Source organism: Haliotis cracherodii, unplaced genomic scaffold (genome assembly GCF_022045235.1).
Source record: "Haliotis cracherodii isolate W230 unplaced genomic scaffold, xgHalCrac1.p SCAF_2, whole genome shotgun sequence".
In the NCBI taxonomy this organism is placed as follows: Eukaryota; Metazoa; Mollusca; class Gastropoda; order Lepetellida; family Haliotidae; genus Haliotis; species Haliotis cracherodii.
Window position 1 is genome coordinate 55,490,629 of NW_027266275.1, and position 18,784 is coordinate 55,509,412.

At 42.9% G+C, this 18,784-nt stretch overlaps 2 protein-coding genes across 2 annotated transcripts in view; both read right to left on the reverse strand.

Annotated features, from left to right (window-relative positions):
• Positions 1-283: 283 nt before the first annotated feature.
• Positions 284-1,348, reverse strand: LOC139467695 (uncharacterized). The gene has a single exon (XM_071249212.1). The coding sequence runs from the start codon at positions 1,346-1,348 to the stop codon at positions 284-286; it is 1,065 nt and encodes a 354-aa protein (XP_071105313.1).
• Positions 1,349-2,172: 824 nt separating this feature from the next.
• LOC139468262 (uncharacterized) overlaps positions 2,173-18,784 on the reverse strand; it is a 35,038-nt gene continuing 18,426 nt past the window's right edge. Inside the window, exons 12-16 of the mRNA XM_071250108.1 lie at positions 13,757-17,853; positions 10,571-13,060; positions 7,921-10,264; positions 6,994-7,722; positions 2,173-6,591 (exon numbers count right to left, since the gene is read on the reverse strand). Coding sequence (XP_071106209.1) covers positions 5,884-6,591; positions 6,994-7,722; positions 7,921-10,264; positions 10,571-13,060; positions 13,757-17,853 — 10,368 coding nt within the window. The 3' untranslated portion in view covers positions 2,173-5,883. The remainder of the gene's footprint in view (positions 6,592-6,993; positions 7,723-7,920; positions 10,265-10,570; positions 13,061-13,756; positions 17,854-18,784) is intronic.

Below are 18,784 nucleotides of genomic sequence, written 5' to 3' on the forward strand. Positions count from 1 at the left end.
AGAGGAAATCTGATTGGTCCATATGGTAGAGGCATAGAATGGACATAACTTGTTATAGCCACTGGTGGCGTTACAATCGAGCCCAGGAATTCCAGCCTAGTTCAGCAAGGGTGGAAACTGGACTTGTAAAGTCAGTTAACACTCTCGCCTCGGGAAGATGTGATATTGCTGAAATATTGCTAAAAGCGGCGTAAAACCATCTTTACTTACGAACAAACAACAAGGTAGCAACAAGGTTAAGGGCAAGCTTATCTTCACAAGTGATGTCAAATGACTACCACTGTCAAGCCAGCATCTCAAATGAAGATTTTGTGTTCATTTCTGATGCTGCTCTTAAATTGACATAAGTTGACTCAGTTGTTGAAAGATAATTGTTGGCACTGGGGTAGCGGAGTGACATAGGGGGCACTGGAGTAGCGGAGTGACATTGGGGGCACTGGGTTAGGGGAGTGACATAGGGGAGACTGGGGTAGCGGAGTGACATAGGGGGCACTGGGTTAGGGGAGTGACATAGGGGACACTGGGGTAGCGGAGTGACATAGGGGGCACTGGGGTAGCGGAGTGACATAGGGGGCACTGGGGTAGTGGAGTGACATAGGGGGCACTGGGGTAGCGGAGTGACATAGGGGACACTGGGGTAGCGGAGTGACATAGGGGGCACTGGGGTAGCAGAGTGACAGGGGGCACTGGGGTAGCAGAGTGACAGGGGGCACTGGGGTAGCAGAGTGACACACGGAGCACTGGGGTTGCGGAGTGACATAGGGGGCACTGGGGTAGCAGCGTGACACAGGGAGGACTGGGGTAGCGGAGTGACATAGGGGACACTGGAGTAGCGGAGTGACATAGGGGACACTGGGGTAGTGGAGTGACATAGGGGACACTCGGGTAGCGGAGTGACATAGGGGACACTGGGGTGGCAGAGTGACATAGGGGACACTGGGGTAGTGGAGTGACATAGGGGACACTCGGGTAGCGGAGTGACATAGGGGACACTCGGGTAGCGGAGTGACATAGGGGGCACTGGGGTAGTGGAGTGACATAGGGGACACTGGGGTAGTGGAGTGACATAGGGGACACTGGAGTAGCGGAGTGACATAGGGGGCACTGGGGTAGCGGAGTGACATAGGGGACACTCGGGTAGTGGAGTGACATAGGGGACACTGGGGTAGTGAAGTGACATAGGGTACCACTGGGGTAGCGGAGTGACATAGTGGCACTGGGGTAGCGGAGTGACATAGGGGACACTCGGGTGGCGGAGTGACATAGGGGACACAGGGGTGGCGGAGTGACATAGGGGACACTCGGGTAGCGGAGTGACATAGGGGACACTGGGGTAGTGGAGTGACATAGGGGACACTCTGTGAATGCTGTGTGAAAAAATAGTTTCACAAAACTACATGGGTAAGTTTGTTAAAACTGATACTTTAGGTCTGGATGCCTTTGATAATGATCAATGATGACCTTTAATAGTACTCACTATCGGAGGAGCCCTCAAGGTCAAAAGTAGGTCTTCAGCAACCCATTCTTGCTGTAAAAGGCGACTATGCTTGCGGTAAGAGGCGACAGGATCGGGTGGTCAGGCTCGCTGACTTGGTTGAAGCATTTCATCGATCCCAGTTGCCTGGATCGATGCTCATGATATCAATCATGGATTGTCTGGTCCAGACTCGATTATTTACAGACCGCTTTCACATAGCTGGAATATTGCGGAGTGTGGTGTTAAAAAACTAACAAAAGTAGGTCCAAAGAACCACAGCTTGTTGGGAGAGCCAACTGGCAAGAGGATCACGTTGTTGCAGAGTACGCCCATGTTGATTGTATGGCATACTCAGGCAGTACTGATTGGTGCTCATGCTATTAGCCACTGGTGTGCCTTGATGTAGACCAGATAGCTTACAGGCTGGCATAATGTTGCTTGCTCACAATCCCCGTCAAGATCCGGGATAGAATAGGTCTTTATGAACCCATGCTTGTCGTAAAAGGTGTCTAAAGGATCGATGCTCATGATATCAATCAATGGATTGTCTGGTCCTGACTCGATTATAAACAGACCATATATATGATATAGCAGGAATATTGTTGAGTGCGGCGTTGAACAACCAGCAAACAAACACTCGCTCACAATCTATGATACGATTAACATCTCACAAAGAAAACTACAACAAATGACCGTGACAATCAGTGGGTTTATTGGCACTTGATTTATAGTGAGTCAAGGACACAGACTGTAAATAAATATAAATCAGTACTATCGACATCAGTGATTTATACATAAATCAACATTTAAAATGATATGTATGAGGAAATCCAACTCTTAAATTTCATCCATTTCATAAAAGAAAGGGCACACAAATAATCACTGACAGCATTTTGATGTAAATAAAGTAAATGTAAATATTGTTATCCAATTAAATGATATTGTAAAATGAATATATGCAAATTGAAGAAAAAATAACATCCCGGGGAAGTATGGTATCACAAAATAAATGAAGTATTTTGGGTTTCTTTAAAAAAAGTAATTTAAGATGCTTCTTGACAAAACTTGATTACACAATACAGATTCCCTAAAACCTAATTAATATACAAATCTACATTTAGAAGTCGTAACTTGATAAGATGCAGTTTGAGCACTCTTTGTCACTGAACATCTACAGGGAGGTGGAACTAGCATACAGGGGAGATGAACAGTCAACATTTAGTGTCCAGGTTCAAAGTTCACTTATATATACTACTCAAAAGAAGTTAGAACACCTGACTTTTTCATATTATGCCATGAGTATAACGATAGTAATATGAAAGAATCTGGTGTTCTGTAACTTTTGAGTAGTATACTAGTATTTTATACACACTTTTTCCTTTAGGGATTTTTTCATTTTGGATTTAACCTGGAATCAGATGGGCGACTAAGCTTGTAAAATTTACTCATTAAGTAATCACATACTATGGTTGGGCACATGAGCAAAGCATTTCCACAACCCTGTAATAACAGTTGACCGGTATTTCACATTACACACACACTTGTTTTAAATACTAGCAGTCTCAATACAATCTCACAACCTACTTCAAAATAATTCATAACTAATAATTGTTACACCACAATATTAGTCAAACTGAACAGTCCTTATACTGAAGTTATCATCTGTGAATGTGATGTGATATATACATCAAGGCATAATGGGTACATTGTAGCAATACTGTATATACAGGACAAGGTGGAAGAGGATAATAGTTTATATTCAACACAGTAAATATAGACCCAAACACACCCAAGTTTATAGTTTTTAATTATTTGGTTTACGAATCCGCCTGCCCAAGTATTCACAAGTGTGAAAAAAAGAAATTAAACTGTAACAAGTTTTAATTGCTTCCCTGGATTATTTGTGGATCAATATAGGAAGAAGAGCAAACCTGACATTTTTATTCCTCCATAATACCTTCTTTTTGTCATTTCAATCAACTAACAATTTCTTTAGAAATCATGTAAAAAAAATGTTTTGGATATTTTATTTTATCTCAATCGCTGTCTTTAGTTTATGAAACACACTTGGTAAACCAAGTGAATAGAAAATACCATGGCTACAAATTATACAGATTTAAACTTTGACAGTAAATACTTTGCAAAGTAGTCATCTAGGACATCTATATAATTTGACGATTAAGGTAACTAACTGAATTTATTTAAATCTTATTTTTCTTGTAATTTATTAGAATATTTGAATTAATAATATATTATGATCGCTATGTAATTGTAATCTAATACCATAATTTCAGTTATTGTTCAACATAATACATAGTTTTGCTGTAAAGAATATCAATGCTACACCATCATAATACATTTAAAGACCTATATAAGACTATACATGAACTGATTATTTAGCTTGTGTTCACACAGGTCTTTCCTGTGAAACTACTACATGAGAATATCCTGTGCTGCAAAAGGAAACTGAAGAGACAACACTGCCTTGCACTATTTGTTCTAAAACCAGTCCTGACATCCAATGAATAACATTTAAAACCTTAGCACCTCTTTCTACTTGACTAGAACAAGTGCCATTCAAGCAACACGGGCACTAAAAATAACCAATTAAGAATTCATCACTAAGATGAAAATGGTGGAGCTGTAATGAAACTTATTTTATTGAACTTTTACTTCAGTCATGTTTTATTTTATATTCCAGGAAATTAAATCTGATGACAATGAACAAGTAAATCTTGTTTCCTTTTTTCAAACATACCATAAAACAAAATGGACAATGAGTGTTGTATGTTGGAATATATTGCACATGCTTTGTGTAGACGAACCTATCAACAAGCGTCAAGCAAAATACATTATTAACACTGGTAAAGTAATAACATGGGAAGCTAATTAACAAACCCAATCAAAATCAGCACAACACCTTGTATATTATGCATTCATAATCAGTTAGTAATCATTTAATAAGCACAATCAATCATGGCACCCTTGGGACGACTCAAGACCTGTTACTGAATATTAGTATACAGGGAAATAGTAGGTCAGCAAAAATAGTACAAGGACAACTAATATTAACTTAAAACACAACCGTAGAACATGCATGAGCAATCACTAACATGGAGTCACAACTAATGTTCAAATGTACTGTGAGTTCGAAGTGACACGGTTAACGAAGTATCATGTCACAATTTAATGAACTGTCTTATCAAAGTCTGCCATATGAAAGTATAACATACATAATAAATTTAACTTGAACTAACACAAACAACTTCATTTTGTCAGATACTCTCTGCTTTTGAGCACATCACATGACAGTATCTACCTGTGCAGTAGTCAAAGAAAAAACATGCAGATTACAAGATCTTAAAGGCTTCCAAGATTTGTTATGGGACAAAAGATTTTCTTATGGATGATATTGTACCAGTTAATAAGAGTAACTTACCCCAAGTCCCCCCAAAACATACACAACTCAACATTTTCTAAGAACCAAAATAGTCATCTTTAATCAAAGAAGGTGGTTCTAAGCAAATGATGTTTAGTACATCTTGGTCAATAAGGTTTTTCAGGTAGAGGAAGTAATATGTTCTTTGCGAGATAATCTGAGGAAGCAGAGTTACCTACCCTTGGTCGTAGTCATAAAGAAACACATTTTTTTAAAAAGTTACAGTGAGTGAAAGAAATAATTTGATTAAGTATATGAAAAGACTGACAATAGTATACCTATCTATCTATATCTCCATACTCCCATTTAACACTTGTTCTATTAACACATACCAAGTATCAAGAGGTGAATCAGGACTAAAGATATGCCTTCATGTCAAACTGAACTATGTTTCAGACTTCCACCAGCTTAAACAATATGAGGAAATAGGAACAAAACAGATAGGATTTCGTAGCTATACACCTTTGGTAAAACTGTGCTGTGCCTTATCACATAACAAGCATATCTATTTCAGATACAAGTTGTATATATTTTACTGCTTTGTATAGAAAACTTTGGGATAAAGGAAACAGATAACATCAACATGGTATTGTGTAGTGTTCTACAGAGGACAGTCTTCTGACCAGCCGCTTCCGTCTAACCAGTGGGAGCATCTCAAGCACCATCAGTTTTACAGTGACAACAGGAGGCAAGGTCAACAAAACCCAATTGTGAAAACAAAATTATACAAATATGGAACAGCTGCGAATATAAGCAGTTATTTTCAGTTTGGGTACTTTTTCTAATAAGGTGCCCAAGTTCTGCATCATGTACATATAATGTTATTCACAGTAATATTATTTTTTCAACAATTCCTCTTGTAAGGATGAATATGTTAAGTAAATTGCCATATTTGAAAATCAAAATGTCTCAAATGCATTTGTTAAGTCTCATGGACTGATTTCTACGTGTTTGAACAAATGACATTTCAAAAAAGATCAACAAGTGAAGAGGTGTCACTCTTTTGTGGCTCAACTTCTGTGGAAGGAGGTGGTTTTTCAAACATATCTAACAATGCTGATTGGTCAGATTCTTTGGTGTCAGCAGCTGATTGGCTCAAGTCTTGAGAAGATGAAAAATCTAGTGAAGATCCGAACATGTCAGCCGAGGTGCCACTGTTTGCCCGAGATGGTGCCTCAGAACCAGCCTGCACAAAGTCTAACAACATCCCAGAAACTGTCATGGGGCTTTGTTCGGCAGCGCCACTACCTAATTTACTACCAGAGTTAAAATCAAACATGTCACCAGTCTCAAGTTGACTTGGATCAACCTGCAATGTCAGGCCAAAGGGATCACTGTCTGCTGTCTGACCGGTCTCTACTGAAGGGAACGTATTTGATGTGCTGAGATTTGGAACAGTATCATTCTGAGAAAGGGCTGTCATGCCAAATGGATCACTGTCTGCAATTTGACTGGCCTCTACTGAGGGGTTTGGTTCAACACTACAAGGAACAGTCTTGTCCTGGGAAGATGAAAGGCCAAATGGATTAATATTTACTTTGTTTCCTATTACTGAAGGGAATGAACGTGCTGCACCCAGATTTGGAACAGTGTTCTCACCAATAGCAGACTTCAGACCAAATGGATCACTGTCTTCTGTTTGTCCAGTCTCCACTGAGGGGAATGCATCTGATGCCTCTAGATTTGAAACAGTGTTCTCACCAGTGGCAGATGTCATGCCAAATGGATCACTGTCTCCTGTTTGTACAGTCTCCACTGTTGGGAATGCATCTGATGCCTCTAGATTTGGAACAATGTTCTCACCAATGGCAGATGTCAGGCCAAATGGATCACTGTCTGCTGTTTGTTCAGTCTCCACTGAGGGGAATGCATCTGATGCCTCTAGATTTGGAACAATGTTCTCACCAGTGCCAGGTGTCAGGCCAAACGGATCACTGTCTTCTGTTTGTACAGTCTCCACTGAGGGGAATGCATCTGGTGCCTCTAGATTTGGAGCAGTGTTCTCACCAGATGTCAGGCCAAATGGATCACTGTCTGCTGTTTGTACAGTCTCCACTGAGGTGAATGCATCTGATGCTTCTAGATTTGGAACAGTGTTCTCACCAGTAGCAGATGTCAGGCCAAATGGATCACTGTCTGCTGTTTGTACAGTCTCCACTGAGGGGAATGCATCTGGTGCCTCTAGATTTGGAGCAGTGTTCTCACCAGTAGCAGATGTCAGACCAAATGGATCACTGTCTTGTGTCTGTCCAGTCTCTACTGAGGGGAATGCATCTGGTGCCTCTAGATTTGGAGCAGTGTTCTCACCAGTAGCAGATGTCAGGCCAAATGGATCACTGTCTGCTGTTTGTACAGTCTCTACTGAGGGGAATGCATCTGGTGCCTCTAGATTTGGAGCAGTGTTCTCTCCAGATGTCAGGCCAAATGGATCACTGTCTGCTGTTTGTACAGTCTCCACCGAGGTGAATGCATCTGATGCTTCAAGATTTGGAGCAGTTTTCTCACCAGTAGCAGGTGTCAGGCCAAATGGATCACTGTCTGCTGTTTTTCCAGTCTCCACCAAGGTGAATGCATCTGATGCTTCAAGATTTGGAACAGTGTCCTCACCAGTAGCAGATGACAGGCCAAATGGATCACTGTCTGCTGTTTGTACAGTCTCCGCCAAGGTGAATGCATCTGATGCTTCAAGATTTGGAGCAGTTTTCTCACCAGCATCAGATGTCAGGCCAAATGGATCACTGTCTGCTGTTTTTCCAGTCTCCACCAAGGTGAATGCATCTGATGCTTCAAGATTTGGAACAGTGTCCTCACCAGTAGCAGGTGTCAGGCCAAATGGATCACTGTCTGCTGTTTGTACAGTCTCAGCCAAGGTGAATGCATCTGATGCTTCAAGATTTGGAGCAGTTTTCTCACCAGCATCAGATGTCAGGCCAAATGGATCACTGTCTTCTGTTTGTCCAGTCTCCACTGAGGGGAATACATCTGATGCCTCTAGATTTGGAACAGTGTTCTCACCAGTAGCAGATGACAGGCCAAATGGATCACTGTCTGCTGTTTGTACAGTCTCCACCAAGGTGAATGCATCTGATGCTTCAAGATTTTGAGCAGTGTTCTCACCAGTACCAGATGTCAGGCCAAATGGATCACTGTCTTCTGTTTGTTCAGTCTCCACTGAGGGGAATGCATCTGATGCCTCTAGATTTGGAGCAGTGTTCTCACCAGTAGCAGATGTCAGGCCAAATGGATCACTGTCTGCTGTTTGTACAGTCTCCACTGAGGGGAATGCATCTGGTGCCTCTAGATTTGGAGCAGTGTTCTCACCAGTAGCAGATGTCAGACCAAATGGATCACTGTCTTGTGTCTGTCCAGTCTCTACTGAGGGGAATGCATCTGGTGCCTCTAGATTTGGAGCAGTGTTCTCACCAGTAGCAGATGTCAGACCAAATGGATCACTGTCTGCTGTTTGTACAGTCTCTACTGAGGGGAATGCATCTGGTGCCTCTAGATTTGGAGCAGTGTTCTCACCAGATGTCAGGCCAAATGGATCACTGTCTGCTGTTTGTACAGTCTCCACCGAGGTGAATGCATCTGATGCTTCAAGATTTGGAGCAGTTTTCTCACCAGTAGCAGGTGTCAGGCCAAATGGATCACTGTCTGCTGTTTTTCCAGTCTCCACCAAGGTGAATGCATCTGATTCTTCAAGATTTGGAGCAGTTTTCTCACCAGCATCAGATGTCAGGCCAAATGGATCACTGTCTTCTGTTTGTCCAGTCTCCACTGAGGGGAAAGCATCTGATGCCTCTAGATTTGGAACAGTGTTCTCACCAGTAGCAGATGTCAGGCCAAATGGATCACTGTCTGCTGTTTGTACAGTCTCCACTGAGGGGAATGCATCTGGTGCCTCTAGATTTGGAGCAGTGTTCTCACCAGTAGCAGATGTCAGACCAAATGGATCACTGTCTTGTGTCTGTCCAGTCTCTACTGAGGGGAATGCATCTGGTGCCTCTAGATTTGGAGCAGTGTTCTCACCAGTAGCAGATGTCAGGCCAAATGGATCACTGTCTGCTGTTTGTACAGTCTCTACTGAGGGGAATGCATCTGGTGCCTCTAGATTTGGAGCAGTGTTCTCACCAGATGTCAGGCCAAATGGATCACTGTCTGCTGTTTGTACAGTCTCCACCGAGGTGAATGCATCTGATGCTTCAAGATTTGGAGCAGTTTTCTCACCAGTAGCAGGTGTCAGGCCAAATGGATCACTGTCTGCTGTTTTTCCAGTCTCCACCAAGGTGAATGCATCTGATGCTTCAAGATTTGGAACAGTGTCCTCACCAGTAGCAGATGACAGGCCAAATGGATCACTGTCTGCTGTTTGTACAGTCTCCGCCAAGGTGAATGCATCTGATGCTTCAAGATTTGGAGCAGTTTTCTCACCAGCATCAGATGTCAGGCCAAATGGATCACTGTCTGCTGTTTTTCCAGTCTCCACCAAGGTGAATGCATCTGATGCTTCAAGATTTGGAACAGTGTCCTCACCAGTAGCAGGTGTCAGGCCAAATGGATCACTGTCTGCTGTTTGTACAGTCTCCGCCAAGGTGAATGCATCTGATGCTTCAAGATTTGGAGCAGTTTTCTCACCAGCATCAGATGTCAGGCCAAATGGATCACTGTCTGCTGTTTGTACAGTCTCCACTGAGGGGAAAGCATCTGATGCCTCTAGATTTGGAACAGTGTTCTCACCAGTAGCAGATGTCAGGCCAAATGGATCACTGTCTGCTGTTTGTACAGTCTCCACCAAGGTGAATGCATCTGATGCTTCAAGATTTTGAGCAGTGTTCTCACCAGTACCAGATGTCAGGCCAAATGGATCACTGTCTTCTGTTTGTTCAGTCTCCACTGAGGGGAATGCATCTGATGCCTCTAGATTTGGAGCAGTGTTCTCACCAGTAGCAGATGTCAGGCCAAATGGATCACTGTCTGCTGTTTGTACAGTCTCCACTGAGGGGAATGCATCTGGTGCCTCTAGATTTGGAGCAGTGTTCTCACCAGTAGCAGATGTCAGACCAAATGGATCACTGTCTTGTGTCTGTCCAGTCTCTACTGAGGGGAATGCATCTGGTGCCTCTAGATTTGGAGCAGTGTTCTCACCAGTAGCAGATGTCAGGCCAAATGGATCACTGTCTGCTGTTTGTACAGTCTCTACTGAGGGGAATGCATCTGGTGCCTCTAGATTTGGAGCAGTGTTCTCACCAGATGTCAGGCCAAATGGATCACTGTCTGCTGTTTGTACAGTCTCCACCGAGGTGAATGCATCTGATGCTTCAAGATTTGGAGCAGTTTTCTCACCAGTAGCAGGTGTCAGGCCAAATGGATCACTGTCTGCTGTTTTTCCAGTCTCCACCAAGGTGAATGCATCTGATGCTTCAAGATTTGGAGCAGTTTTCTCACCAGCATCAGATGTCAGGCCAAATGGATCACTGTCTTCTGTTTGTCCAGTCTCCACTGAGGGGAAAGCATCTGATGCCTCTAGATTTGGAACAGTGTTCTCACCAGTAGCAGATGACAGGCCAAATGGATCACCGTCTGCTGTTTGTACAGTCTCCACCAAGGTGAATGCATCTGATGCTTCAAGATTTTGAGCAGTGTTCTCACAAGTACCAGATGTCAGGCCAAATGGATCACTGTCTTCTGTTTGTCCAGTCTCCACTGAGGGGAAAGCATCTGATGCCTCTAGATTTGGAACAATGTTCTCATCAGTACCAGATGTCTGGCCAAATGGATCACTGTCTGCTGTTTGTTCAGTCTCCACTGAGGGGAAAGCATCTGATGCCTCTAGATTTGGAACAGTGTTCTCACCAGATGTCAGGCCAAATGGATCACTATCTGCTGTTTGTACAGTCTCCACTGAGGGGAATGCATCTGATGCCTCTAGATTTGGAGCAGTGTTCTCACCAGTAGCAGATGTCAGACCAAATGGATCACTGTCTTGTGTCTGTCCAGTCTCCACTGAGGGGAATGCATCTGGTGCCTCTAGATTTGGAAAAGCGTTCACATTAGTGGCAGATGTCAGGCCAAATGGATCATTGTCTTCTGTCTGTCCAGTCTCCACTGAGGGGAATGCATCTGATGCCTCAAGATGTTGAGCAGTGTTCTCACCAGTAGCAGATGTCAAACCAAATGGATCACTGTCTGCTGTTTGTACAGTCTCCACTGAGGGGAATACATCTGATGCCTCTAGATTTGGAACAGTGTTCTCACCAGATGTCAGGCCAAATGGATCACTGTCTCCTGTTTGTTCAGTCTCCACCAAGGTGAATGCATCTGATGCTTCAAGATTTGGAACAGTGTTCTCACCAGTGGCAGATGTCAGGCTAAATGGATCACTGTCTTCTGTTTGTCCAGTCTCCACTGAGGGGAATGCATCTGATGCTTCTAGATTTGGAACAATGTTCTCACCAGTAGCAGACTTCAGACCAAATGGATCACTGTCTTCTGTTTGTACAGTCTCCACTGAAGGGAATGCATCCGATGCCTCTAGATTTGGAGCAGTGTTCTCTCCAGATGTCAGGCAAAATGGATCACTGTCTCCTGTTTGTTCAGTCTCCACTGAGGGGAATGCATCTGATGCCTCTACATTTGAAACAGTGTTCCCACCAGTGGCAGATGTCATGCCAAATGGATCACTGTCTGCTGTTTGTACAGTTTCCACTGAGGGGAATGCATCTGATGCCTCTAGATTTGGAACAGTGTTCTCACCAGATGTCAAGCCAAATGGATCACTGTCTGCTGTTTGTACAGTCGCCACTGAGGGGAATGTATCTGATGCCTCTAGATTTGGAGCAGTGTTCTCACCAGTAGCAGATGTCAGACCAAATGGATCACTGTCTTGTGTCTGTCCAGTCTCCACTGAGGGGAATGCATCTGGTGCCTCTAGATTTGGAACAGCGTTCACATTAGTGGCAGATGTCAGGTCAAATGGATCATGGTCTTCTGTCTGTCCAGTCTCCACTGAGGGGAATGCATCTGATGCCTCAAGATTTTGAGCAGTGTTCTCACCAGTACCAGATGTCAGACCAAATGGATCACTGTCTGCTGTTTGTACAGTCTCCACCGAGGGGAATGCATCTGATGTCTCAAGATTTGGAACAGTGTTCTCACCAGATGTCAAGCCAAATGGATCACTGTCTCCTGTTTGTTCAGTCTCCACTGAGGGGAAAGCATCTGATGCCTCTAGATTTGGAACAGTGTTCTCAGCAGATGTCAAGCCAAATGGATCACTGTCTGCTGTTTGTTCAGTCTCCACTGAGGGGAATGCATCTGATGCCTCTAGATTTGGAACAGTGTTCTCACCAGATGTCAAGCCAAATGGATCACTGTCTGCTGTTTGTACAGTCTCCACTGAGGGGAATGCATCTGATGCCTCTAGATTTTGAGCAGTGTTCTCTCCAGATGTCAGGCCAAATGGATCACTGTCTCCTGTTTGTTCAGTCTCCACTGAGGGGAATGCATCTGATGCCTCTACATTTGAAACAGTGTTCTCACCAGTGGCAGATGTCAGGCCAAATTGATCACTGTCTGCTGTTTGTACAGTCTCCACCAAGGGGAATGCATCTGATGCCTCTAGATTTGGAACAGTGTTCTCACCAGATGTCAGGCCAAATGGATCACTGTCTGCTGTTTGTACAGTCGCCACTGAGGTGAATGCATCTGATGCCTCTAGATTTGGAACACCGTTCTCACCAGCGTCAGATGTCAGGCCAAATGGATCACTGTCTGCTGTTTGTACAGTCTCCACTGAGGGGAATGCATCTGATGCTTCAAGATTTGGAACAGTGTCCTCACCAGTAGCAGATGTCAGGCCAAATGGATCACTGTCTGCTGTTTGTTCAGTCTCCACTGAGGGGAATGCATCTGATGCCTCTAGATTTTGAGCAGTGTTCTCTCCAGATGTCAGGCCAAATGGATGACTGTCTCCTGTTTGTTCAGTCTCCACTGAGGGGAATGCATCTGATGCCTCTAGATTTGAAACAGTGTTCTCACCAGTGGCAGATGTCAGGCCAAATGGATCACTGTCTGCTGTTTGTACAGTCTCCACCGAGGGGAATGCATCTGATGCCTCTAGATTTGGAACAGTGTTCTCACCAGATGTCAAGCCAAATGGATCACTGTCTCCTGTTTGTACAGTCGCCACTGAGGGGAATGCATCTGATGCCTCTAGATTTGGAACAGTGTTCTCACCAGCGTCAGATGTCAAGCCAAATGGATCACTGTCTGCTGTTTGTTCAGTCTCCACTGAGGGGAATGTATCTGATGTCTCAAGATTTGGAACAGTGTCCTCACCAGATGTCAAGCCAAATGGTTCACTGTCTACTGTTTGTACAGTCTCCACTGAGAGGAATGCATCTGATGCCTCTAGATTTGGAGCATTTTTCTCACCAGTGGCAGGTGTCAGGCTAAATGGATCACGGTCTCCCGTTTGTACAGTCTCCACTGAGGGGAATGCATCTGATGCCTCTAGATTTGGAACACCGTTCTCACCAGCGTCAGATGCCAGGCCAAATGATTCACTGTCTACTGTTTGTACAGTCTCCACTGAGAGGAATGCATCTGATGCCTCTAGATTTGGAGCAGTGTTCTCACCAGTGGCAGGTGTCAGGCTAAATGGATCACTGTCTCCTGTTTGTACAGTCTCCACTGAGGGGAATACATCTGATGCTTCAAGATTTGGAACAGTGTCCTCACCAGATGCCAGGCCAAATGGTTCACTGTCTACTGTTTGTACAGTCTCCACTGAGGGGAATACATCTGATGCTTCAAGATTTGGAACAGTGTCCTCACCAGATGCCAGGCCAAATGGTTCACTGTCTACTGTTTGTACAGTCTCCACTGACGGGAATGCATCATGGACAGGGTCTGCTTCAGATGTTAAGTCATCAATACCTGTGGCTTGATTGTTAATATGTGTAATGGTATTAGATGGCTGACTTGTTTTAATGTCCTCAGTAGGTGATATGCTGACAATGCCCTCTGATATGATCACTTGTGCAGCATCAGATACAGTAGAATCTGCCATCATATCCTGACTTGATGGATGCATATCTTTTAGGTCTGAAGAAACATTTTGATTAGGTTTCAAAGTGTCTTCTTCTGTTTGACTTGTAGCTATTGGTGGTGACATACATAACACATCAGTGTCTATGTTAATTTCTGCAATGGTGACTGGAGAAGCTGTGTTTAATTCCCCTTTAGTCTCAGACATACCAAATTCATCATTGTCTATTTCTAGACCCTCCTGAGAGCTTGATTGAGACTGAATGTCTGGTGCAAACTTAAAAGTGCCCGCATCTTGAGGACTTTTGTGATTTTCATCCGAAGGTAAATCAAGGAATGCTGCAGATTCTTGTGAGTCAGTTAATGAAGAATCTGGAAAATCAATAATGCTCTGACCTAAATTACTTTCGTTTGAGCCATCACTGTAAAACTTTGTTTGTTTCTCTTCCTCTGATGCACCAAGGACTAGAAATTCATCTCCTCTTTCTTCAACAGTTTCACCATCATTAGCTACTTCAGTGTTTTCTGTGAACTGTGAATCTGACTGAGTTTCACTGGTTTCACTGATGTCACCGAGAAATCCTTGTTCTCCTACGGAATTGGAGATTTCAACAAAGTCATCCAATAAGGAATCAGTGGACACAGCACTACCATCACCTTGTTGACTCACTACCACTTGTTCTGATGTTGTCATACCAAGGTCCTCAAAATCATTGAGAGAGTTATCACTTCCTGCTTCAGAAACATCAGAAGCCCACGACACCTCTTCTGGGGCATCATTTTGTTCTGAAGTTCTTTGTTTCAAGGTGTCCTTTCCAAGGATGATTGCTTGGCCAAAGTCATCAACATTGCTAGGTTCAAAAAAATTTGATGTCATGCCTGATGAACCAGAAACTTCTGCGGTGCTCTCTTTTGCATCTATGCTTATGTCAGGATGAGATGTGTGATCAGCAAGGCAAGTTAACTGCTCAGAATCGGGGACTGAGGGTAAATCATTGGGTACTGGGATTTGCTCAAAACCTTGAAGGCCAGTGAAGTCACTGTTCTCGCTAGATGGAACCTGCTGTGCAATATTAACACCAAGGAGTTGATCTTGAGGCTTTGAAGACTCATCAAGAATCTTGTCTTTATCAATTAACTGCTCAGATACCGAGGGTAAATCATCTGGCACAGAGATTTGTTCCAAATCTTCAAGGCCAGTGAAGTCACTGTCCTTGCTAGGTGGTAGCTGATGCTGTTCTGGAGACATGTCTGGAAGAAGGGCATCAGGCCTGAAGGCATGGATTTCCTTTTCTGTGTCTGTTTCATCAATAGCATCTTCAGTCAAAATGCTTGAAATTGAGGTGGCTGGAATTTCATCATTATCAAAGGCTTGCACTGGTGATAAGTTGTCATAAAAAATATCTGCTTGGAAATTGGAAGGTTTCACAGATACATCATTGTCTTGTGTGATCAGACTGCCTGGTGCATCACTACCTTTTTCAATCACTGCAGATTGATCTGTCACCAAACCCTCAAACACATCAGTTTGATTTACAGTTTGTTGACTGACCATTGTCTGAACATCCTCCTCCATCTCACTACTAGAAGAACTTAGTTCCTGACCTAAGACATCATGATCATCAACCTTGGTCTGTTCAATGGCCATCGGGCTCTGAGAGTAAAGGCCAATCTCAGAAACAATGCCCTCTGAGTCACCCTCAGTAACAGCATCATTGTAATGTATTGGTCCTGGACCTGATATCACATCAGCTGCTTTGTCTGTTCCACCTATGGATGCGTTGGTCTCTGCACCAATTTGTGAGATGTGGTCTACAGATTTATCCTCAGTGTTTATTCCCTTTTGCAACAGAATGTGGTGTCCTACGTCTGTTTTCCCATCTAATAAATCTTGCTTTTCAGCATTTGCTGCAGTATTTGAGGTGTTTGGATAATCTTTAGCAGTTATTTCTAATTCATTCTTATCACTTATGGTATCAAGTACAAGATCTGTGTCTGAATGTCTAAAAACTGTCTCAAAGTCTTCCTTTGGGCTATTTGATTCTGTGCTCAATGTTTGTTTCTCCAAAGCAGAAAATGTGTCATTGTCCTTTTCTGTGTCAACTAAAACTAGACTTCCACCTGAAATACCTGCATCATCATGAGATTCAACATCACCTGTCAAACCCTCATCTCCAATGCCATAAGCATCTGTGGGTGACATATCTAGGGTGGCAGTGGTTCCACCATGTGGCATGGATTCCCGTACAGCATCTGTTGCTGGATTTCCAATCTCAACAGATGCTGAAATGCTTGGAGACGAGTTAGATAGCACACTATCCAGTGGCTTACACTCAACGGTAATTTCTGATTCATTCAACTCATCCATTGAATATGCTGGTGATTCAGTGATGTTGTCAACATCTGATGCAGTCTCAACCATGTCAAATGAAGTATTATCTGATTCATAAGTTTCCTTCCCTTGTGGTGACTCTTGTGGTTCAATGGTAAAAGAAAAACTCTCTTCATTTGTAATGTCACTGCCTTCTTGTTCAACAGATGCTTCTGAGTCTGCATGAACATCTGCAAAAGCAGAGTCACCTATTGTGTTTTGATTGGACAAAGCAGTACTGACACAGGAAGGTTCTGTAACATCAGGTTTGTCTGCAGGATGCGTCTCAACATCTGGAGAAGTCTGTGACACAGAATCCTCATCTGACAAGTCAGAGAGAGGAGGCTCAGCAACTTCTGAACCACCAACAGGTGTGGGTGTTGTTTCAGCATCTTCAAGGGAAACATGTATCTCATCATGAATGCCACTAGACCCGCATGTTTGACTCACTTCTACATCTTGGCAATCAGGTGGGGCCTCATAGCTACCTTTTAACAAGTCAGGTGCCTCAGTGTGAATACTTGGGACATCAATATTAACAAAACTATCACCCAACTGTGTCAAACTGTCTGTCATTATGTTATCCTCTGTGGTTTGTAATGCAGCAGAAGCTGTGTTACTCATGGACGGAATCTGGGTGGCATCAACACTTTGTCCGTCTCCAGGATAGCTGAGCACTTGGAAAGAATCTGCAGCATCTAGATCACTGAAGCTCACTGTGCTAGACTCAGGATCAGTAAACAGCTGGGTTTTTTCATGCTCATCAGAACCTGACCTATCTGTTAAGGCTGGCTCTGTGAGGGTATCCGATCGGCCAGGATCAGAATCTGATTCCTCATCCTCATTTGGAACACTCTCACTCTTGATAAACTCATTCTTTTCATTTTCATGAGAATCTAATTCTGACTTATCAGTATGAATAACACAGGAACTATCAACTTCTGAACTAACAAGGTCACTGCTTGATGCAGTCGGACTGACAACAGTTTCCTTACTAAAAGAGTCATCGCCAACAGCCCTCACAAGAGCTGCATTTGTTGTTGTAGGGGCAACAGGTAGTGTTGGAATGTCTATGCCAGTGAAAAAGGCCGCAACGGAAGGCACCTCGGGTTTATGAGACGTATCAATAGTATCAGGACTTACAAAATCATCAAAAAGATTAACATCACTACTTTTGCCCAAAGACTCAAAACTGAACTCATTGTACTGATTATCAGATATGTTTGAAACTTCACCTGAGCCAAATAAATCAATACCATGCTGACTTGCCAACTCTTCAAATGCAGATTCCAGATCTTCTGGAACAGGTTTTTTCTTTGGTTGACCTTGCCTGCTTACATTACCCTTCCCTTTATCAATCCCCCCTAACCCTTCCCAATTATCAGAGGGATCAGGTGACACTTCAGTCTGTTGCTCCCCAGGCAGTTTCTGATTGGTCACGTCTGCTTCTAAAACTGATGCAGATGACACATATGTTTCCACTGAGAGGGTTGGATCAGTTGTGCCCAAAGATGGTTGCTGAAAAGGAATAAAGCGGTAATGTGAGAAAATGAATTGGACAAAATGAAGGAATGCACTATGGTAAATACTTTAAATCATCAGAGTTCAGAAGACACTAACGCACCCACCATTTAATATTTTGTATTACTTTACTGGAACAAATGATATTTTTTTTTTTTTTAAAAAAGGCCCTTCACAGTTCATCAAACAGTCAGTCCCTTGATGATTAATTGAGATTTGCATTTGTGATTTTAACATTAACTCTTTGGAAACCTCTGTTCATTGAAAACTAGATCCAAATCTGACAAACCTGATAAGCAATCTTAATGATTAAAATAAACAATGTATATACTGCATTACTTCCATAAACCATTATGATAAATTCAATGCTTGACACGGGGTTAATGTTGTCCACTTTAGACATAATACCCAAGCCAAATTATGGTTCAGAAATCAGGCAGAAAGATAAAAAGAACTTCTCATGCAATCAAAACAAGTTATATCAATAAAGAATTAAAACGAACTGATAAACTTTCTTCATCTCAACATGAGTAAAGTGATGCTTGTACAACTGAGCAATTCTATTTCTTCTTTTTTTCAATTTAGGTAATTATTTCATTTCATTTGTATCAGCTAAAAATGTCATTTAAAAGTAAAATTACTCAATGACCTTTCTTTTGAAATAGTCTGACATGATATCCTGAATATAGGATTGTGATTCAACTTGCATAGGTAGGAGTACATTGCAACACAACTAAGCTAAGGCTACTTTACTACTTGCATCTGTGAAAGGGAGTTGAGTTTAACATTGCTTTCAACAGTATTTCAGTCATATCTTGTCGTGTCTCCCTGGAGTGGGAATAAAGACCCAGATAACACAGGTGAAAGACCTTGGATAGATTGCAGTTTCCAGATACCTTCTGCCATTTTGGTAAGGGGTGTGACCTTA

What these genes read in the sequence shown, in the direction of transcription:
- LOC139467695 (XM_071249212.1), bottom strand. Translation starts at nt 1,348, where the DNA reads ATGTCACTCCACTACCCCAGTGTCCCCTATGTCACTCCGCTACCCGAG.